The 23,175-nt window shown below is 49.0% G+C and overlaps 1 protein-coding gene across 2 annotated transcripts; it reads left to right on the top strand.

Annotated features, from left to right (window-relative positions):
* Positions 1-1,047: 1,047 nt before the first annotated feature.
* ASB1 (ankyrin repeat and SOCS box containing 1) lies at positions 1,048-21,272 on the top strand. Of its 2 annotated transcripts, XM_080631995.1 has the most exons (10): positions 1,048-1,108; positions 3,959-4,017; positions 6,246-6,374; positions 7,474-7,579; positions 8,412-8,491; positions 10,586-10,874; positions 12,325-12,471; positions 14,587-14,889; positions 18,795-19,180; positions 20,906-21,272. In XM_080631995.1, the coding sequence occupies exons 6-10, from the start codon at positions 10,867-10,869 to the stop codon at positions 21,037-21,039; spliced, it is 978 nt and encodes a 325-aa protein (XP_080488121.1). In that variant the 5' UTR covers positions 1,048-1,108; positions 3,959-4,017; positions 6,246-6,374; positions 7,474-7,579; positions 8,412-8,491; positions 10,586-10,866; the 3' UTR covers positions 21,040-21,272. The 2 variants fall into 2 exon arrangements, with proteins under 2 accessions (XP_080488121.1, XP_080488122.1); XM_080631996.1 differs by lacking the exon at positions 6,246-6,374 and having other exon boundaries at positions 1,062-1,108.
* The last annotated feature ends 1,903 nt before the right edge of the window (positions 21,273-23,175 follow it).

Raw genomic sequence — 23,175 nt, 5'->3', positions numbered from 1 at the left:
AATCTTAATGGGCACTGGTGAGCATTTAGGCTCTGCGGGTCACTAGGAGTGAGCTGATTTCTGTTGTGTTACTACAAGGTGTGATTATGAAGTGTTAGGATATACAGGCTGCAGGGTTTTACAGCTGGGTCTTAAAGGGCTCATAACAAGAACAGAAGGGGGGGGAGTGCTTAAACTGGAAGCCAGGAGCACAGTCAAGTTAAGGAGTACAATGGCAATGCTAATTCCAATCCCTTGGAGAGAAGGGGAAAGGAAATGACCTAACTCCCAGTGCTGTCAAGGGAGAGGCAAGCCAGCAGCTGGAGAGCCTCCCTTGGGTGATGGGAGATGGGAGATAAAGCCTTAACATCTCCTTTCTCCCTTACCTCAGAGCAGGTGAGTGTCCTTGCTTTGTCAAGGAGGGCCAGGAGGGGCATACACACCGTGGAGAATTTAGTAGGATCCCAGCCTGGTTTTTGTTAGAAGGCATCTTAAAGCTCATCCAGTTCCAACCCCCTGCCGTAGGCAGGGACACCTTCCACTAGAGCAGGTTATCTCTAGCTGTCCCTCCTTCCCTGCTCTACAGGGATCTAGTGGAGACAAGGTTTCTTACAGGGTCAGGTCTTTCTCCTCCTGTTATTGGCCTCCAGCACTTTGCCTGTTTCCTAAGTGTCTCTGGCAGTGTGAAATGCCACAGCATGTTTTGTGGTATCAAAAGACTCACTTCCCAGAGCTAGAGTGGACCTTACAGACTCAGTTGTGTTAGTGCTAATGCACTGTCTTGGTGAACAGGGAAAATACTCTGTCATTACAATAAGTACCTAAGTAGGATGGGGTTTTATAGCTGGCAAAGCTGATCCACCCTCCTTTTGTCATGGGAAAGCCAAGTTCTCTGCATTCGATTTTCTTTTTTCCCTATGTTTAAAATGACTCAATCCCTTTCCTCTGTGTTCTGGAAGGCTTTTCAACATGGTGAAACCACATAGCAGCAAATCCACAGCTGAGTGAATCCAGAGAGAACTCATCTCACCTACTTGCAAGACCCCATGCCACGTTTGCTTCTGGCTCAATGGTGGAGAGGAAAAGGAAAGAAGAGGACATTTTGGCAAATGACCTGGCAGCATGGAAGGTGAGGCTGATCTGAAAGCAGTGCCCAATTAACCCAAGGCAATTGGGACCAAAGATGCAGCATCTTGAAGATACTGTCTTCTCTTAGGTACCTGAAGGGCTATCCTTTATTAGGATCAGAAACTTCCAACTATGTGGGCTTTCCTTCCAAAACTATGCACAAATCCAGACTCTTTCCAGCTGGGTGCACTCTTACGGAGCTGAGATTCTGGGAAGGATAAGCAGCTCTTCCCTTGTTTTACCTGAATCTATCTGTATGCTACCTGCTTCTGTCCCACAGGAGTGTCCAATTCCTTGCCATCACCTAGAGAAAAGCTGCTTTTGCCTTCCTTTGGCTTTCTTAGAAGCTGGGCATGAGGAAAGGTGCTCTCCTCTCCAAGGTGACATGATGCAAATCGTCACACTAGCACCCAGTGGATGTAGGGCAGAGAAAGGCTTTCCAATTGCCACATCAGAGTGCTGGTGCATCACAGAATCATTTCACCAGGGTGCTGGGGTATGTCTGCTCTTCCAGGATGAGGTGGCATAAGGCAAAATCTGAGCAGGATGAGCAGAGTGCTACTGAGTAAGTTATTAGGGAAGAAAAAGCTGGTTTTCAGGTTCCAGAAGTTGGGAGCCAACAGCTTTTCCATCACCTTGGATTAGAAAGGGTGACAAAGTGGCTATGGGCTGGGGTTTCCAGCTGTCTCTGTTGATTCCAAGAGGAAAGAAGTATACGCTCAAGCCTGACCAAAGCCCCTCCTGGAGGATCCATTTCCTGGGAACTCTCACTTTGATGGCTGTGAAATCCATAACATTTTTCTTCTTGTATCTGGGAAACTGCAGTTGAGCTCCTGTGGGGCTGGTCCTTGCTTAAATAAATGACAGTAAAAATAACTCCCAAATGCAACACCGACATGGGCACATAAATCAGTGCCTGGACTGCCCGTTAAGGTAAAGCGTCTCCTTCTGCAGGAGCTGCCTGTGGAAGTCCCATCCTGCAAGTGAAATCCACCTGAGAGGGAGGAGGTAAGGTCCCATCAAGATAGGACTCACAAATCCATCAGCAGCTTCAGTTCAGAAGAGATACAGGGCTTTAACAGGGCTGTCAGCAGCATTCTTCAGGTCACACTGCTGCATAAAAGAGAGTGTTAGAACCTGGGACTTAAACTAAACAGATTTCCTATAGGAAACACACACAAAATTACATTGCTTCTAAAGTTACTTTTATAGACATTTTCCCTGAGAAATATTTCTCCCTGGAAAAATAAATTCACAGGATGTAATTAAAACAGTTCTATGTGTACACTGGACTGGCCCCCTTTAAGTGCTTCACCAAATGCACCACTAAATAAAGGAATGAAAGCCAGCTTTGTTTAACTCTATTAATAACAATATGTATTAATTATAAAATGAGACATTGTCCTGCCTGGTTTATGGTTATGAAAATAGCCTTTAATAAGGCTGAGACTGGAGTGCTCAGCTTTGCAGTTGTCTGCACTGTTAAAAGGGCTTTCAAAATCTCCCCTAATCTACTTCTTTTACTTGTCAAATCCTGGCTTGATAAAGGCAATGGGGATCAGATTCCACACCCCATGGATTCTGGCAATAACCAGGTGCTGATGACTGTAATCTTTTCTGCTTTTCTTGCCATTTAGCTTTTGGTTAAACAAAAAGAGGCAACTGCATTGTATTAGTTTAACTTCCACGCTTGGGGAACAAAGCCTGAAGAGATTTGTATTGATCCATCACTGCATTAAGTGCTCCCAGATCTGCTTGGATAATTGGGGCTAATGATTCCCTGCCTACCTGCATGGCCCAGTCCGGCCACATGTGGGAAGGCAGCCTGTTCGTGAGGCCCTCAGTGCCATGGGTTAGTGGTGGCCTTGATAGTGCTGGGGAATGGTTGGATTGGATGAGCTTAAAGGTCTTTCCCAACCTGGTTCTATGATTCTCTTTATAGCCCAGCTAAAATACTCTTGAGAGGCTATTGTGTCTTTCCACTTGTCACACCAGGACTGTGTAATGGGATGCTCCTGAACCTGAGGGAGGGATGCTGGTGTCACTAAACATGGGCTGAGGTAGCCTGACACCCTAGAGATGCTTCTCCTGTGGTGGCATCTTGTGATGCTGCCTGTCAGCCCCTAGCAGATTCAGTGCAGAGGGTCACAGCTCTGCCATTTCAGAGAGTGATTTGGAAGGTCCAAGGGAAGCGTTTGCTGGGATCTAGTGGAGGAACATCCCTGCCTGCCCTTCTTCCCTGTATCCTCTCTACACAGGCCATCTCTCACATTGGAGTTCATTATGCCCAGTTCTGTACCTTCTGGGTTTAGCTTGATTAGTTTGTGTCACCTTTTATTCTTTCTCAGAAGCTAAAAGCAAAAAATACACCTTTATACCAGTATTAACATAGCTATAGTATGGGTTTGATTGCTGTATTGCTGTCCTGGTCTCGGAGCAGCTTCCAATATCTGAAGGGGCCTACAAGGTTGCAGAGAGGGACTGTTCATCAGGGACTGCAGTGATAGGACAAGGGGTGATGGGTTCAAACTGAAACAGAGGAAGTTCAGGTTGGAGATAATAAGTTCTTTACTGTGAGGGTGCTGAGGCGCTGGCACAGGGTGCCCAGAGAAGCTGTGGCTGCCCCATCCCTGGCAGTGTTCAAGGCCAGGTTGGACACAGGGGCTTGGAGCTCTAGTGGAAGGTGTCCCTGCCCGTGGCAGGGGTTGGAACTGGATGAGCTTTAAGGTCCTTTTCAACCCAAACCAGTCTGGGATTCTGTGATTCTATGCCCTATGAAAATATGTATTCTATTCTGTGATTTTCATGTCCTTCAGGCACAACTGGCCAGGTTTTGTGTCTCTCTCTGCAGCACACAAGGTGATGGTTCTAATGCATCTCCAGCCCGGGACTTCTTTATTAAGGGGAGAGGTAAGAACTCAGGCTCACTTGTTAACGGAAATGTTGCATTGCTGATAGGAGAGAGATTCTTTAAGAGGTATTATCAGAACAGTCCATGTTATTTCTATAATGGAAGCTGACTTTTGGTAATCAAAATGTTTTAAAGAGCCTCTCTGGAGTCACTTCCAACCTACACAAAAGCAGCAGAGTAAAAATGAGCAGGGGTTGGTCTGAAATACCACGAAAGAAACGGAACCCCCCTGGCTGGGAGCGAGGGGAGGTGGTTAAACGTGTCAAGAGTTCATTTTTATTCCTTAATTAGCTCTAAACCCTTGTGCCCTGCCCCAGCGAGTGGAAGGCAGGCGGGGAGCACTGCCCTGCGCTGCAGCGGAGCGGGGACAACAGCCAGGGACATGTTTTATGTTCACACCCCACGTCGGAGGTAGGCCAGCATCCAGAGCATGCCGTAAACCAGGCAGGAATGCCGCTGCCTGGAAACACGCTCATAATTCTTGTGCCCCTTTCTCCAAGAGACACCTTTCCTCATGTAATTGTTCTCAAACCGCACCATGTTCCCATTCCCTTCCTGATAATGCGTTGTAGTTTCTCTCTTTTTAATGCTGAGTTTGGAGTAAGGGGGGGGTTAGTGCTTGCTTTGCTTAGTTTCCCTAAGTTTTTAATCCCCCCTCACCAGAACAGCCTGGGGGTTTCTTTTCCCCTTTCATTCTCTTAGGGCTCAATTCAATAAATATACATCCGGCTCCCTCACAGTCCTAGGCTGGCTTAATGAAACTGTGCGAGGCACTTCCAAGAGAAGGATGTTTATTTTTCTCTGCTGATTCAGTTAGGCTGGTCCAGCTCTTGTGTGCCCAGAGAGCTGCTCTATAAAGAGACCCTTGTGATTGCAGCAGGGATGCTGTGTCAGGCGGTAAGTGCCTGCACTCACTCAACACTGGGATTCTCTTACTGCAGGGAAAGGGGTGCGGGCGAACGGCTGGATTTGCTATATACAGTGCATGGGGAGAAAAAAGCCTGCTAAGAGCACAGTGTTAAGGTGGGAAAGTCAAGCACTTGCAAGGCAGATAGAGCTAGAGCTGTCTGGAGAGCAGGCTTAATTCATCTGTTTATGGGAGCACATTATGAAACACGCTCCCATTTTTGCATAGTCCTGTGCTTGTTTCTTAGTTAACAGCATTTTCCAGCTTTTGCCAGAACTTGCCACCTTCACAGCATGCCTTCTCCATAGATAATCCAACACCACAAAGATCCCAATGCCTGTTCCTAGCTGGAAGCAGCAGTGAAGTCTGGCAGCTCCAAAAGGAATGTGGAGATGTAGATACTGCCATGGCGGACTTTTATCACTAATGCAGGCTTACGAGCTGCTTGGTCAATGCTGGTGAGACCAAGACACTGGGAGTCTCTTAGGCCTGGATCTGGACTGCCTCAAATGTCTTGATGGGTTGGACTAGATGGATTTCAAAGGTCCATCCAACCCAAACCATTTAACTTCTCTATGTGTCAGGAGACAAACGGTACTTTGGGACATTCTGCCTCTTTGTAGTGAAGTATTAAAACCTGGCAGGGGGCAGTGGGGATGGACTGATGCAGAAAAGCCAGATGCATTCAGATGCCAGTAGGTCAGGGTGATTGCTGTCACCTTTGGGCCTGGCATTGAATGTTCACAGAATAAACCATGTTCTTTGCCTGAGGGACTTTAAGCCAAAGCCACAAGGCAGAAGTGTCCCTCTGACAATGTCAGCATTGTCAGCAATAAGCATTGGGAAATCAGGAGTCAAATCCCTCCTGACCCTTAGTTCCTGATGTGCAATTGATTTTGCAAAGCACCAGATTCAAAACAACCCATGGATTTAGTTCTTCCGTTTTTGCCTTCCCATTCACAATCTCAGTTTTCTACCCAGTGAGGAAGCCCACAGTGTATTTCTGAATGAAAGCTGAGTGCCTTTCACAGCATCTTTGGCTCTGCTTCCCATGACATGAGATTAGGAAATCTCCATCTTCCCACTGAAAGGAGGGAGGGCGATGGCTCAGGGAGCCTCAGAGACCTGCCAAAAATCACAAAGCGAGGGGCGGGGGTGGGAACCCAGTTCCTATGAGTGGTAATCTGCTACCTTCCTACTTGTGTTGCCCTCAGCTGCTTTGGGATAAGCCGGTCTTGCTGCTTTGAGTTAGATTTGCTTCCCACCTTATGGCAATGTTTAATGGTTGTAATAAACCAGAAGGCATTCCTTTCAAATTAGGTTGATCTGCAAAACCCAACCAAGTGTTCCCATTACTACAGCTGCTTCTCCCTTCAACTGAGGACAGAGGCAGTATGCTGCAGGCTGGAAAGGGTGTCCATCCATCTACAGGTTGCTGTCAGCTCTTGGGTAAGCTGGTGTTAGTTCTCTGGTGGGTCCATGTACTGGAGATTCTGGTCTAGAAGGAGAGAGGATGAAACTCATTGAGTAACTATGACTTTGAACAAAGATCCTGATCCTGTCTGTTGTTGGTCAAGAGTTTGAGAACAGGAAAGGCTTACAGATGATGCTTGTCGTCTCTGCATTAAGGATCAGCTCCAGGGCTGTGCCAGACCTCTCCTTTCCTAGACACAGAGTCTACAGCCTTGCTGTAGTTTATATGAAAGCATTGGAGTGATCTTGCTTTTGACATCTTTGCCTAGGAGCTTACATTCCAATGCTGTCAGCAATGGTGCTAGGAAAGTGAAGGACAAACATTCCTGTTATTTTCCAGCAATTTGTGTTATGGTCTTTCTTTTCCTCTAACTGGGGATTAATCTCAGTCCTGCCAGAGCCAGCATCTTCTCCAAGCCTAACTGAAATACCTATTACACAAATAGTACAAGTAGTTGGTTTGGTTTATTGAAGGAAATGTATGAAACTTCGTTGGACTTGATCTTAAAGGCCTTTTCCAACCTAGTTGATTCTATGCTTCTAAACAGGGAAGGATCTCCACTGCCAGGTTAACATAGGGATGCATCTGGTTGGCAGAAGGAATCAGAGCTGTAGGTATGACAGGCGAGGGCAAAACCACCAGAGGCTGGGCATCAGGCACTGAATGGAGCTGGATTTCCCATCCCACATCACCTCTGCTTATTACTTTAAACACTAATCCATGCTTCTCACTGCTGATAGCAGTTCCCCTGCCCATTTCCATGTGGATGTACTTTCCATAACTGATTTTCCTTGGATTATTTAACAGCCAGGATGCTGCTCCTAACATTCTCTTTGCTTGCCTAACGCTCTAAAGGGGGGCTTTAGCTATTTGCTTTACCCTCCAGCAAAGTGTCTTTGGCATTTTTCATCATTGAGACTAAATGCGAAGAGAAGCCACATACCTGAGGGTGAAACCTGCCCCATCCCATTGCTTGGTGGACCCTGGCTACCTCTGTCTCTGCAGCAGTAGAGACATCCCCAGCACAAGGCAAGGGAAGAAAACACCAGTGGAGACTTTATCACTCTTTTTCAGGAGAAATGGCCATCTGGAGCCTTCCTCTGATGGCAGATGTGGGAACATCAAAGGAGAAGTAGGCACCTCCTTTACCTCAGTCACCAAACGGATCACCTCCTTGCAGGTAGGTTAGAAAACAACATAAAATCTGCTGAGGACAAGTTTCCATTGACAGCAAAGAGCTGCCTAGAAATGAGTCACGCAGGAACGGTTTAGACCTCCCCCAGTCTCACCAGGGGATTTGCAGACATAAGGGATTTATTTATGGGTTGTTTTTTTTTTTTGCTATTTTTTCTTTTCAGAAAATACTCAGAATTTGATGGGAAAATACAACTGGGAAGTTTTTCCCCCCCATTGTTTTTGCCTTTTGAACAACAACTTTCACCACTTGTGTGGAATTGTCAGAAATACCTCAAGGAAAAGCAAGTGCAGGAAAAAAGAAAAGAGCTATAACAGCTTGGGAGGAGAAGAGTTCATTTCATAGATCATATTGTCACAGGATTGTTTGGGTTGGAAAAGCCCTTAAAGCTCATCCAGTTCCAGCCCCTGCCACTGGCAGGGACACCTTCCACTAGAGCAGCTTGCTCCAAGCCCCTGTGTCCAACCTGGCCTTGAACACTGCCAGGGATGGGGCATCCGAATACTTGTAAGCATGTTTGCTCCGTGAGCTGGGGGCCTGTGGCCAAGGCATGTGCTGCCACCCTCTTTCACCCCAACTCGCACCTCTCTGAGTACAACCAGGATGAAATGCAACCTTTTATGGGGCCAGTTTTCCTTAAGGGTGTCATTGCATGGTGAAGCCAGTGTAACCTTTCCTTTGGGACCACCTTGGGGCTGGCATGCTACATGCAGGTGAAATGTTCCTGACCTACCAGCACCCATATCCAAGCTATTGAATTTATCTGTTTATTGTGGTGGTTTTTTACTCAAGTTTAACCCTCTTTCCTCACTTGCAGGACTGATTGTGCTGCTCAGCTGGGAGCATCAGGGGTACTGGTCATCTCCGTCCCATTTTGTGCCATGCTGAAGATGAGAGGTGGGTGGGATTTTCTAGTCTCTGCCTTTCCGTGGCGTTACATTATAACCTCCACTCCGTGTCCTCCACTTTCCCATGGTCAGGATTGATGGAGCAAAGTCCTGGATAGCAGATGGAAGGTCAAAATACAGCTGATGCATCAGTCCTGCCTCTTGCAGCATAATTCACTTACTGGACTCCAAGCAACCTATCTTTCATCGTCTTTGTGATTACAGCCCCAGTCCTAATGACAGTCCCGGATGCTGGAATTAAGTTCTCCTCCCATCCCCTTGTTGATGTACATCTTCATGTCCATGTTAGGAACTATGCAAATTTCACAGAAAAATGTTGAGCTGTGCTAAAAATGGGAGGACAGGAATTCCGCCCCTCTCTCCTTACCCCACAGATGCATTTATCACTAGGGCAACTCAGCTTCAGAGTTCACTAAAAATTCAAGCTGTTGGCTTAGTTCCAGAAGGGAGAAGTTTTATAGACTGAGCTAAGCGTGAATTACAGTTCTGGTTACAGCATTCCTTCTTTTATACCTGCTTGCTTGCTTTCTTTTCTTCTTTCCTTCTTCTGGAGCAAGTCCAGAGGAGGCCACGAGGATGATCAGGGGCTGGAGCACCTCCTGTGCTGAGACAGGCTGATAACATTGGGGCTGTTCAGCCTGGAGAAGAGAAGCTGCATGGAGACCTCAGAGCAGCTTCCAGTGTCTGAAGGGGGCTCCAAGGATGCTGGGGAGGGACTCTTCATCAGGGACTGCAGTGATAGGACAAGGGGTGATGGGTTCAAACTGAAACGGGAAGTTTAGGCTGGATATAAGGAAGTTCTTTGCTGTGAAGGTGCTGAGGCGCTGGCACAGGGTGCCCAGAGAAGCTGTGGCTGCCCCATCCCTGGCAGTGTTCAAGGCCAGGCTGGACACAGGGGCTTGGAGCAGCCTGCTCTAGTGGAAGGTGTCCCTGCCCGTGGCAGTGGTTTGGAACTGGATGAGCTTTAAGGTCCCTTCCAACCCACACCACATTCTATGATGTGCGTGCTTGAGAGGCAGTGGGAAATGTTCATGAATGTGGATGGTGTTTGAGGGAGCTGCCCATGGCTGAGGGCTCAGAAGGAGGTTTTTGTCTTTATTTACTTATTTTCTTGTACTTGTTTCTTTTTCATTGCTTCAGCATTAGGAGCTGCAGAAATGGCCTGGCCTAACGAGTGAGTCAGTGTGTGTTGGCTGTGTTGGATTACTGGCTATATTTAGATACTGGAAGCTTCTCCTTAAGAGAGTCACAGGCCCCAGTTGCTGGGTGGATTGGTTTTCCAGCGGGCTGGAATCACTGCAGTAAGCCAAAAGGCCACCCACAGATAATGAACTGCTGGCCATGGAGGGAAGAGGGGCCAAGCTTGCTCACCTGCCTGGCTGCTCCTCCCTCCTGGTGGTGGGCATGGCCAAGGCAGGTTACTAGCAGTAATGTGCTCCAAGACAGTGAGCCAGCAGATCCTGATCCCTCTGGAGCTCTGCTGTCTTGTGCAAGAGGAGGAACTACCTGATGTACCTCAAACAAACAACTGCTTTTTGCAGTCTTTTGAAGCGGTCCCTGGAGTTGAGCAGTGTTCCAGGTACAGGAAGCATTGGCTGACTATTACCAGGGTTATTGGATAATTCAGGCTGAAAGGAATTCAGACTCAGGAAGTCATCTAGTCCAGTGTCCTGGTGGGGCAGGAAATGCAGCCAGGGCTGCCCACAGCCTATGTCCTCAGCTGGTAAGAGAGATGTCTGGTAGGAGCAGTCAGGTATGCTGGACATGTATTTCCTAGATCTTGGCTGAATGTTAACCTGCTTGCAAATTGCAGTCAAAGTGATACAGGTTTCCATCATAGTCTTATTTCTCTATGGGATTTCTCTTAAACACCTATGGATTTCCAGTGCTGGCCATCTCCAAGGCTGAGACAGTCACTCCCTTGCTACCATCCCTGTACAAGAACTCATTAGGTCAACTTAGGATGGGTTGGGTTTTGTATGTATTTAAGGAAAACAAACATGCACACAAAAAAAGGGGATAAAATTCTGCTAGGAAGGATAATGGGATATGGTATGTAAAAATCTTCTGCCTTTCATTGCAGCATGTCTGTAAGTACAGAAATACATAACAATTTGTGGAGGAGAGAGAAGACTGTGGTTAAATGGAGGCATTTGCTGCAAGAACTGAATGAACCTCAAATCAGGCGTGATCCAGACACTGGTGTTCCAGCTTCATCTGTCCTGTTTACCCTCACTTTGTTCCTCTCTGCCTTGTCCATGGGGACAAATCCCGTATTACAAGTAAACACTGCTACATCCTCTGCTGCCCTTCCTTGCCTGTCTGCACTTTCCCCATGGGAGAAGAGAGAAGAGCCAGCTCTGCATGACACAGTGAGTAAACAAATCTATTTTAAAGACAGATTGTGCTGAGTAGGAGTGGCCTTTCCCTAAGAGCTTTGAAAACTGGCATTGTGTTCCTGCTGGGAACACACTAAAGTACAAAGGTTTCTGTCCCTTGCACTAACTATCCCCTTGTGCATACAGGCATTATGGCTTTTGGTCCGGGGCCATGTGTATGAAAGCCCATGGACTAACATGCCATTTTCCTCTGGATGAGACCAGCAATCCAACACCACACTTTGCAGCTGGAATTGCTCATTAAATCTAGTCCCATCAAATCTGTGAGGGCTGCAGACGATGCAACAGCTAAGAAAGCTGCTCTGGTCTGTCTTGTGCTTTATTCAAGCACAGCAGCTGGGAACTGAGATGTATGTGGCTGCTTCCCTGCCCATGAGCAGACACAGAGAGGGACTGTAGCTAGATGCAGTTGTACATTGGAAACCAAGAAGGAAACGCAGAGGAGCACAATGTGGTGGGGCTCCTCGGCCGGGATGCTTGCAAACCCAGCGAAAGCATCTCCCAAAGAATGGCCAGTCAGAGCCCATACCAGTCCTAGAAAAGCCTTTCCTAAACACCTATCCCCGCAGCCTAGTTCCCAGATCTGGTCCCTTTGACTCAAGGAAAGCCAAAGGCACAGGGTGCCCGGAGAAGCTGTGGCTGCCCCATCCCTGGCAGTGTTCAAGGCCAGGTTGGACACAGGGGCTTGGAGCAACCTGCTCCAGTGGAAGGGGTCCCTGCCCGTGGCAGGGGTTGGAACTGGATGAGCTCTAAGGTCCCTTCTAACACAGACCAGTCTGGGATTCCATGACGTAACCCCCCCGTTGCAGCTTTTAGCTGTGACAAGCCTTGTTTATGTATCTGCTTTCAGTCACTTGCTCCGTCCCTCCTGCAGGCGGTGCGGGGCTCCCCCACGCTGTGTGCACAAACACTATGTATTGTCAGCCCCATTTCACCCATGGCTGGAACAAGAAGCATCCCCTCCATCAGCGGCCGAGCATCCGCCCGACTCCCGTTTTCTAGGAGCCCCCCGGGCGCTGCCGGCCGAGCCGCGCCGCCTCCCTGCCGCTGAGGTACCCCGGCGGCGCTGCTCTGAAGGAGGAACGGCTCCTCCGGCGCTCGCTGCTGCCGCGGAAAACCACCTTAACGCGGAGGCAGGAAGCCGCGGGGAAGGCAGGCACCAATCAGGCCGGCCCGGAGAGGGCGGGCGGGCGGTGACCGGGGGCGGGGGGGACCGGAGGGAGGGCGGGCCCAGCCGAGCCGGCGGCGCTGGGGGCAGATGGCGGAGGGCGGCCTCCCAGGCGGCGGGGATCCGCCCGCTGCCTCCGGCGGGCAGGCAGGTAACGTGGGGGATAGGGGCTTCTCCCGGGGGACGGGACCGCCGGCTCTTCGCCCCGGGGTAGGACTCAGCCTGGCTCCCCCCCCCCCCCCGGTCTCTCTCCAGCGCAGGTCGTAACCTGAAGGAGTGGCTGCGGGAGCAGTTCTGCGACCACCCCCTCGAGCACTGCGAGGACACGCGGCTGCACGACGCGGCCTACGTGGGGGACCTGCCCACCCTCAAGAGCTTGCTGCAGGAGGAGAGCTTCCAAAGGTGAGGGAGGTGTCCTGCATGTACAGACACATAGGCTGGGCTGGAAGGGACCTTAAAGCTCACCCAGCTCCAACCCCTGCCACGGGCAGGGACACCTTCCACTGGAGCAGCTTGCTCCAAGCCCCTGTGTCCAACCTGGCCTTGAACGCTGCCAGGGATGGGTGTTAGGATGGGAGGATGCTTTGCTTGCCCCCCACAATCCTCCCTCTGTGGTCTCCAAGGAGGGAAATCTTGAGCCACTTTGTGAGTGTGTGTGTCCTCTGATTCCTTTCAGAACAGTGTCATACCATGAGAAATGGGGGCTTGTGTATGATAGAAGAAACATGCAAAAGGGATTAAAATCGCATATAAACCTGAAACACCCAATGTTATAAAATCTGCCCAGTGCGAAGTCTGGAACCATGGGGATAGTTAATGAATTTTCCTGCACCACGGTGAGAAAGCTGGTTTGAGTGCGAAATGTCTCCCAGCCTCAAAGAAGTGTCCTTTCAGCAGAAGTGAGAATGAGAATGAGCCAGCCCTTCTTTCTGCCTCTGGGCAGATGGGGGTGTTTAGAACCACAGACTGGGTTGTATTGGAAGGGAACTTAAAGCTCATCCAGCCCCAGCCCCCTGCCACAGCCACCTTCCACTGGAGCAGGTTGCTCTAAGCCCCTGTGTCCAACCTGGCCTTGAACACTGCCAGGGATGGGGCAGCCACAGCTTCTCTGGGCACCCTGTGCCAGCGCCTCAGCACCCTCACAGGGAAGAGCTTCTGCCTAAGAGCTCATCTCAGTCTCCCCTGTTCTGGCAGGTTCAAGCCATTCCCCTTGGCCTGTCCCTACAGGCCCTTGTCCAAAGCCCCTCTCTGGGTTTCTTGCTGGCCCAAATTTCCCATGGACCCCTGGTTTGAGATTTTTACCTTATTTTGCCCCATGTCACATAACAACCCTATGGCAGCAGGGCCAGGTTGTCCTTCCTAGCAGGAAAAGCAGTATTTGGTGGGAGGAGGAGGGCTGGAGGTTGCAGCACCATCACACAGCGGATGGAGTGAGCAGAGAAGTGGCGGCTTTGAGGGTACGTGTGGGGTGGTGATCCCCAAACCTCCAAGGTTAAAGAGGGGCACTTTTATCATAAGACTTAAAAGGTGAGGGCTTGACGTGGTTAAAAAAGCCCCAGCTGTGGGATTGCTCTCCTGGCAAACTCTGTAAGCACACTGTATAGAAACTGCTTTGTCCTGTACCAGTTACGTGGGCTTATGGAGTGAGCCAGAAGAGCACATCCACTGCTCTGCTGGCTAAAGAGCATTTTCACCAGCCTACATTGGCCTTAAAGAAATCCTTTCCTTTCTGTTCAAAGGCCACTGGCAGTGATTTGCAGAGAATTTGGGAGTGATGCTTATGAGACTTTTAGGACTAACCTGAGATCTGCATGAGCATAAAGGCTAATGCAGGTTATTTCAGAGGGATCTAAGCAGCTGCCAGCCAGATCTATGTCTTCCAATAAACTGGAAAAGGCTGTTATGCCAATACACCCGCCCAGAGAGGATGCTAATGGCCTCCTGTTCGGACCGGGATTGCTGCACCTCTCCACTTTGCTGCTTGCTGGCAGGGCTAGGTTTCCCTCAATTTGTGTTTGTCATGCCATGATGCCTGGCTCCGTGTGGATATTGCTGGTGGTGTGATATGTGTATATTTCTATGCATTGTTTCTTTCCTCGCTATGCCGTCTTGCTCTTTTCCTGCTGCTGTGATGACTTTGTGTCCCTTTTGGAGCAGCTTGAAGTAAGTGGTTGTGGTCCCCAGCTTGGTTGCTGCTGATCTGGGACATTTCCCTGTAAAAAGGGACTATATTATTTGTTTATTGGTAATTTTGACTGCGTTTTGATGCAGGGTTTGCCCCTCACTGCATATGTGCAGCTGAGCTACCATAAAGCCCATCTCCCAGGCACTATGGCATAGCCTCCTATTATTGGCAGGAGCTTTTCAGGGCTGCTCTGAAGTGCCCAGAATGGTCAGGAAAAGCTTCATGAGAGCAGCTTGGGTTCTCCCAGATCCTCCCTGGGGGCTGGGGGAGGTGGGGGGGTGCAAGGCAGCAGGAGGGCTCCTTTGATGGAATGCTTTCCCCCTCCAATGCAGCCGGATCAACGAGAAGTCGGTGTGGTGCTGTGGCTGGCTGCCCTGCACGCCGCTGCGCATCGCTGCCACTGCCGGCCATGGGCCCTGCGTGGACTTCCTCCTCCGCAAAGGGGCTGAGATCGACCTGGTGGACGTGAAGGGGCAGACAGCCCTCTACGTAGCTGTGGTCAACGGGCACCTCGAGTGTGCCAAGATCCTCCTGGAAGCTGGGGCTGACCCCAACGGCAGCAGGCACCACCGCAGCACCCCTGTCTACCATGCGGCACGTGTGGGCCGGGCAGACATCCTTCAGGAGCTGATCAGGTGAGAGCTCAGGTACATGCTGGAGATGGGTGACTCTACCTCCCTCCTCTTCCCTTGGGAGCTTTTCCCCCATGGAGCTTACTGTTTCCCTCCTTGCATGCCCAGTGCCTCCACAGGCCTGGTGAAGCTCACTAAGTGAGGGACAGGGTGAGAGGATGGAGAGGTACCCAAAGGGACATCCTTGTATTCCCCATTGATTGACCGTGACAACAGGTCTATGCCCCGCTGTGTGACTCCCATGCCTGTTCTCCTAGGATGAAGCCCAAGAGAGGAATCTCTGTTTCTGAGCCCACCATCCACTATTCAGTCAGATCCAAATTGTTCAAAGTGTCTTCTCCCAAACTCTCTCTTGACTGTCAGCTCTGTACCCTGCCTGAATTTGTGAGTGAGATGGATCTCCCAGTGAGCAAAAAGTGTTCGGAAACACATCTCTCCTCTGCTTAGCTCTGCTGCTCTGACCATTTTCTGCCCTTAGGAGGAGAGATGTTTGTCACTGACACTGGCTGTACTTGCCTGCCTGATGTTTGCCCGTCACTGGGACACCCTCCATTGCATCTGTTTCAGTCTCCCCTTGCTATACATCCGATGCACAGCTCCATTGACGGAGTGGCATCTCTGGGGCAGGGAGTGATGGCCATCACTATAAGGTGATGAACAGTAACCTTAGATTTGGGTGGTGACTGATTGGTGACCATCCATCCCTCAGGAAACTTCCTCTGCAGCACCAGCAGTGCTCAAGATGTAGCAGCAGGCTGTGTGAACTTTGTGGTGTGCTGTGATACTTCCTTTCTTCTAAATTGGAAGCTCTTTGTATAAGGGACTAAATGGGCCGTTGACACCAAATACTAAGGGAGCATCAGGGGAAAATACAGGTTGTAGAAAGAAATAATAGAAGAAAGTGTTCTTGGATTCGCACAGAAATGCTGTCCAAGAAACCCCTTCAGTGACCACAGATGCTAGAAAATAACAATCAAAAGGGTTTGAATAGCAACATTTCAAAGTACTTGGTGATTTTCTCCTCTCCTTTTTGCTTGTGGGGAAGTTAATTTTCCAACAAGGGCATCTTTAAGGAAGCTGGCAAGTAGAAAGAAGGGGAGATGGTCCCCCCTCCTCTCTCCTTTCTCAAGCTGAGAGAAAGATGTCCCCATTGCCATGTGCTTGTCAGTACAGGCTTCAGCTCCCATGCTGCATTCCCAAGAATCTGCCCTGAGATATCTGCTTAGGCAGAGTGAAACATAGCAAATGGTGTTTCAGCAGCACAAGGGAGAGCTGATGCATTGATTTATGTGTCTACTCCTAGGGATACCTTGCCAGCAATATTAAAAGCAAGAGTTTGGAACACTTTCAGGCTTAAAAATGAACTGGAGTTTGTCCAATGTGTTTTTATTAGACAATGTCTCTCCCAAAGCTGCTAAGCTAATACCAAATTGTCAGATTGCCCACAATTTCAAATATCTTGGAGGATGGATTTCACAGATCTCTTCAGATTTGCTTCTTTCAAATGCAGTCTGTTGTTGCAGAGCTCACTTGGAGTGTTGTAAGATGTTGCTCTCAAAGGCTTTGGCAGGGGGAATGCAACGAGGAAGACACTTTTACTGGGATAGAAGGAAATATTTCAGCATATTCAACTCCAGAAACCCTCCAAAGTCCTAAAGAGAAAGCCCAACCCAGCCAGGCTTGCTGCAAGTGTTGAAACATCACCTAGTTCATCTCTTTGTTTATCATATGGTACCACAATCAGGATTCCTGGATACTCCTATGATTGCTGAACCAGCTACCCAAGCAAGAGCTGAAACTGTATCCATGAATAGTAAATACACACATAGCTATGGAACGGTGATCTGTTTTTTAACATGACTGGTGGAAGTATTTATGGTTAGATTGCCAGGGTATAGAGATTACTTTCTTAACAGCTTGTGTTGTGATCATGACACAATGAGGTTGGACTGTTGCACTGTACTTGCAGTATGATTGAGGGCTGACCTGATTATGAAGGATTAAGGGTGAAGAGAATCCTTTTGCCACACTAAAACAGTGAAAAAGAGACCTGACAAATGGCCCTGCTGCCCCAGGTGCGTGTTCAGCTGTAGAACTTCATATTTAGCTTTGGATTGAGGGTTTCCACTGGGAATTTTGATGACAATAATGGGAAAAGAAGAACTCAAATAAAAGGATATCTGCTGTCTGGTCAGGATCATGGCCATAGGAAGCAGTGGCCCTACCCATCTCCTGAAATCTCAGCTAAGATGCTCATGCTTGGGAGATCTTGCTTGTTGGGGTGAAAATGCACTGCATGTCCTTTGCAGCTCTTTGACAAGTTTCCTTGGGCCTTGTTCTGAGTGTGCTTCGTTTAAATGAGACTGTTCCCATCCTCAGAATTGAAGCATTTGCTGGATGGGGACCAGCCCCTCCTTGGGCTGTGCTTGCCTTGAGGCAGGATTTGTCCCCAGGTGCTTTCCTTATTTGCTTTATTAACTGCAGAAAGGGCTATAATGCTACCTAGGAAGACAGAAAAGTCTAGTTTTGGGTGAGGGACTGGTGGATGAAGAAGGGTTTTATCCCTCTGTGGGGAGAAGGGGGAGAGCTTTGCCTGATCTTAGTGCTGCAATTAAAACCAGCTACTCCTGAGGGGACTGTGTGTCTTCCACCTCCTTCCCATCCAAGCCGCATGTGAAGCAGATGGACATAGTGTCCCCATTGCTTGGGTGTTACCCAGCCTGGGGGAAAGAAATGCTTATTTCTGCTGTCTCTTCTTTCTGCAGCATTGCCATTTTTCAGATTGCTTTGCCAGAGAGCAGCACTTGGCCTTTTTTGCTCCCATTTATTTGGCTGCATTCTTCACTTCCTACAAAAAACAAAATGAAAAGAACCAAAGCCAATAGCCCTGTTTCCTGCTTGTTCACAACTTAGTGCCATCTGTACTTACTGAAAAGAAGTATGCTACGGGCACTGCTTCTGTTTCATGGTGATGCTGATGGCCATTGAGCAGGGCTTTGGCCTGCTCGCATGGCATCTTGCAAGCCCAAGCCCATGGCAAAGATACAGGATGTGGGTTTCTCTGTGGGGTAGGGCAAAGCAAAAAGCTTGGGAGGTTTGGTGCTGCAGCTCCTGGGGGTTCCCCCTGCAGCTCCTGAAGTGAGCTGTAATCCCTTGTGTGGTATCCAGTACAATGTATAGCCTGTGAATGGAGCTGTGCAGGATGGATGTGGACAGGGGAGGGCCTGATGCCATTACTTTGTGTTCTTCCAGTTTTCTGAGCTGAATACTAGGAAAAAGGCCTCTTTTTGACTTCCTGAAGGGATTTCTGATGGTATTCCAAGTGCCCTAGTTCCTTCGGGAGCACGGTTTTGACATACATGTGTTGCTGTTGAGCACAGATTTCTGTTTCCATTTCCGTGCTGTTTGTGACAGTCAGATCGATTGTCTGTATTGCTTTTTGGCCTGTGTTAGCCTGATGGGGAAGTTACTTCACTGCATCTCTTCAACTGAGTAATTTGGAAGCATCCCTGCTCCCTAGCCAGCTCACTAGCATCCAGCATTACGTGGTGCTGGCTCAGGGCTGAGCCATCCCTTGTGCCAAGGCTGTGTTTGGCCAGTCCTTCAGGAGGGCAGGGAAAGATGTTCCTCAGTTGCTCCTCCTCCCTCCAAAGCCTGGGCTGTTGTGGGCAGAGAAACAGCTTTGCTTCTTGAAGATCAGACCATGCTGGATACAGCATCCCCGCTCAGAAGCCCCACCAGGCCCATCTGAGGATAGGTATGGATGGTACTTGGGTGGTGGGCCCCAGAGGTACCAAAGACAGGGAAGGTGCTCACTCTTTGGCCTCACCTCTTGCCATTTTGGGCTGCAGTTGTGGTGCTGTTGCCCTTGTTTCCAAACCTCTGCTTTTCTCTTCTTTCCCAACCAGGTATGGTGCAGATGTGGATGTGAATCACCACCTGCCTTCCCGCGGCCCCAGCCTATCCCTGCGGCCCCTCACCACGCTGGTGGTCTGCCCACTCTACATCAGTGCTGCCTACCACAACCTCCAGTGCTTCCGGCTGCTGCTCCAGGCTGGAGCCAACCCGGATTTTAACTGCTGTGGGCCCATCAACATCCAAGGCTTCTCCCGGGGTTCCCCAGTGTGTGTGATGGACGCTGTCCTGCGGCATGGCTGTGAAGCGGCGTTCGTCCACCTCTTGATTGACTTTGGAGCCAATCTGAACCTGGTGAAAGTGGAGGCCTTGGGAGTCGAATCCACAGGAAGGGTCAAAGTCAACCCTGAGGCTCTGCAGGTGTTCAAAGAAGCAAGGGGTAAGTAGCTTTGATTTACTGAAGTCTGGTTCTATCTCACTCTGGATTCAGGAGAGTTCTTTGGAGAGTTTATTTGGGAGTTAGGAGCTGTTCAAGTGGTAGCATCCTCTTTTGGGTCTGTTCAGCATGAAGATGGTGTAAACAGATTATACCTAACTTAAAAGATAACAAACTGTTAAGCAAAGTGTGAATGACTTCACCACCCCTGATACAGCTCCCCTAGAGCTGTTGCTGGCCAGGCAGGCATCATCAAGCAGGATAGGACTATGGGGCTGGCCTCTGTGGCTCCCTGACACAGGTCCTTAGTGTTGCTGAGCTGCTGCTCTGCCAGCAGTGATGACTCAACCCAATGGCTTCCCATGAGCCTCCAGCCAGCTGGTTTTCTCCTGTTGCATTTGATACCTTCATGTGGTGGTTTCCTCCCTCTTGAGTCCTTCAGCTACCCTCTTCAGTCCTTCGGTGCCTCTTGCAGCAGTTTGTAACTTTATCTTTCTCCCAGCTCCTTTTTCCATTGCCTAACCATGTCCTCAGCAAGGTTTAGGCAGCATGGGCCTGTCAGAGCTGGGCTTTGGATCTGTAGACCACAAGCAGGTTATGGCATATTCCACAAGCTCTCCAAAGCCATGCAGATGTACCCTCACTGTTCTTGGGTAACCCTGTTCTCTGCATGGGGAGGGACCCAAGAGGTGTATCTGGACAGGTTGCTCGGGCATTGAAGCCACAAATGATGGTAGCAAGTGGCAGGATGGTGGTGGAGAAAGGTGGGAAAAAGCTGGGGTTTGGAATTTCACATCCTCTGGAAAGCAAATGGGTTACAAAAGAAGTAAACCAGAGTCTCAGACCTGATCATGCCTAAGTTTACCTGCTGTTTCTTTCTTTTTATGACAAAAGCAACACCAGTACAGTGTGCGTGCTTGTTCCAGCAAGGGCAGCACCTCATAAAACCACCAGGCTCAGCTGGTGAAGGCCAGGACTTTGCATCAGGTTGGAAGTGGAGTTTCCCTCCTGAACTCCACAGGAATTTCCAAGGGATTCAGGCTGTGGGATACACCTCCCAGCTCCAAGTTATTCAGCTTTGCACGTGCCTGGTTTTTCAGACTGCTTGGACTTTTGCTGGGAAGAGGCACACATGAGCTGCAGCACATGGTTTCCATTAAGCCTGGGTTTAGGAGGCAAATGGGACTCCTCAGGTAGAGCATGCAGGATAATGGAGTGGTGCCTTGGAGGTCCTGAATCAACATGGACACCACCAATGTGGATGTCCCTGTGCTGGAAGAGCTCTCCATGAACTGAAAAGAAGCCATCAAAAGAATGTTGGTGGAAGGCCTAAGTTGGCCATCAATGCTGTTGTTTCCCAAGGGGGTGATTTAGAGCAGAAATAAAGTCCATGTCATCTTAAAACAATCTGAATAGCATAAAGCCTCCCACAGCCTCCCCTGGTGTGGATTTGGCAGTGATCTCTTGAACCCTCTCGTGCGGGGACTGGCTCCATGGTCACGACCCCGTGCAGCCTCCAGCATGCCCTTCCACACTGCGTGTGTGGTGGCTCATTGCTCCATGGCTTTGGCCTCCTCACAGGGGGAATCTGTGCGTGCTCTACTCACAGCACTACCTTCATGTTGCTGTGTAGGATGGAAGGAGTAAATGGCTCCTCAGCTGTCAGCCAGAGCTCAGCACAGTTTACACACTGTTAGCCTCAATAGTTGTTCTCTTTCTTCCTTGCAGGCCGCACCCGGAGCCTCTTGTCTCTCTGCCGCATAGCTGTACGAAGAATACTTGGCAAATCTCGGCTGGATCTGATCCATAGCCTTCCAGTCCCAGACCCCATTAAACAATTTCTGCTTCATGAACACAGTTAAAGGGCAACTGGCTGCTTTCTGGGACAGTTTGATTCGGTAAATGAGTGCGCTGATCAAGCCAGATGCCAATCCTAACCCTTCCCTCACAGTGGAACACTGTGGTGGTCATGGAGTGCACATAACTCCCTGCCCCTGTGATTTTCCCCCCACATTTAGGGTGCAGTGATTTTGTGTGTCTATTCTTAAGCTACTGATTATCTCACTGGTGATCTCTTGTTTGCAACTGGTTGGGCACTGAGGCCGGTAAGCATCTGTGGCTGTTACATGAGCAAATACAATGCATCCTATAGCTGTTAGCATATGTCTGTTTGTTTGAACTCTGCCTCTGTTCTTGATCTCTGTTACACACACCTTGTGTCTCAGCATGGGGAAGTGTCTTTGCTCTTCCTATAGTGTACAAGGGAGCTTCTCCTCACCGTGGTGAAGGTTTTACGAGAGCACTGTTCTCTTTCTCCCATCAGTACCTGACCTTTCTTCTTCTGTATGAAGTTTGTGATTGCTGCTGTAAAACTTGGTGTATTTTCTTCTGTCCTCATGGTGTGAAACCCATCGTTTCCTGTCCAGTGCTGGGTGTTACTTGGAAAATTGTATCTGCGTGCTGCAAGGTGGCTCTCTTCATGTAGAGGCTTCATCACACAGGTGGGAGAGTAGCAGAATATGTAATCCTGTCCAGTCTGAATCACTCCTACAGAGCATCAGAGCTGCTGTGGCAGCTTGGCTCTCCCTCCAGCACTGTAATGGACAAGGCAGGGGCTGGCTGGCCTCAGCCTGGGACTGGGTCAAGTCTTGTGACTGCTGCCATAGCACGAATGAGCAGATGTGAAGAGAAGAGGAAAAGGTAGTTTCACCTCTGGAAACTCATAGCTCCACAGCCTGATGTGGGGATGTGATCCCTACTGCAGTGGTGGTGGGGCAAGGACTATGACAGCATGTGAACCTGGGAGATTGCTAGACTGCTCTTTGGAAAAGCAGTGCCTAAACTCATCTTCTGCTCCCTGTAAAATGGATTTGAATGTTTGAGAGTGACCAAGAGCAGCAGTGGAGGGAGGAGGTGCGGAATTAAATGGTTCTATTGCTGTTCTGGATGGTAGTTGGTGCAATGCTTGTGAAGGTATCTGTGTGATTAGGAAGAAAAAGACACCAGAATGATCACTAGACTGCCTGCTTGCAATACTGCGGTGGTGATGATGCTACTGAAGGCCCAGTAAAGTAGCTGACAGTGCACAGTACATAGAAATAGAAGAGTCTACTTTCCTTTTACTCTATATCCCACCATGTCAGTAGGACCAGAGAAAACCTTCCCAGATCCACTTCACAGGTTTTTCTGTTTGCATACTGCTCCTTCCAGCATTATGGAAAAGGGAGAAGAGAAGACTTCTTGTCTGTTCTTGAAGAGTTAGGAGTTTATGTGCTTCTAAATGCAGCCTTGCGCCCAGCAGCCTGGGCTCCTTTGATTTCCATTGCTGTTTGCCTTCATGTCACAAGCTCACAGGATAAGCTCACTCTGCGGTGATTTGACGGCCTTTCATAGGGATCTCAGGGTCAGCCAGTTCCTTGTATAGGAGACATTGTCAAAGTAGCAGCTTTAGAAGGACAGAGATGATGGTCCCTCAGGATCTGGGGTAAAAGCTCAGGTGATAATTGGTATTTGCTTTTACTTTACTGATTCACGTGCTTCCTAGTTGATTTTTTGAGTAATTTGTTCTTTGCCAGATGTTTTTCCAGATGTGATCTTAAAGATGATGGGGATTTATTTCGATATTTATATCATGTATGGTATTAGTGCCTAGGGACCTGTTGCTGAGAGCTGAGTTAAGCGTGGGATGGCAGGGACAATAAGCCCCATTGGGAATGGACTTTGATCTGATCACTTGACCTGCTGCAGTAAGAGAATTGGGGTTGTTGAAGCTACCTTGCATTTTGATTTCAAATGCTGTTGGCTGTCACTAGAGGAGCAGATCCTCAAGACTTGCCCCATAGGTCTTGATAGTTAGAAAATGTGCTTTTTCTTTTCCAGAAGTATAAATGAATGCAAGCTCAGTTCAGTTTCTTGTCCTCCCACTATGGGATGTGTTAAGGGTAGAGTTTAATAAGCAGTGATGGGCTTGCTGGTATGTTTTATTATCTGCTGAAGAA

This window comes from Psittacula echo (assembly GCF_963264785.1).
Source record: "Psittacula echo genome assembly, chromosome: 20".
Classification (NCBI taxonomy): Eukaryota; Metazoa; Chordata; class Aves; order Psittaciformes; family Psittacidae; genus Psittacula; species Psittacula echo.
The sequence above is the reverse complement of the archived record's forward strand: the minus strand, read 5'-3'. Positions and strand labels throughout refer to the sequence as shown.

Excerpts from the sequence above, each read along its gene's own strand:
- ASB1 (XM_080631995.1), top strand. Across the intron at positions 12,472-14,586 it reads CAGGAGGAGAGCTTCCAAAG|CCGGATCAACGAGAAGTCGG; the intron begins GTGAGGGAGGTG and ends CCTCCAATGCAG. Across the intron at positions 19,181-20,905 it reads GGTGTTCAAAGAAGCAAGGG|GCCGCACCCGGAGCCTCTTG; the intron begins GTAAGTAGCTTT and ends TCTTCCTTGCAG.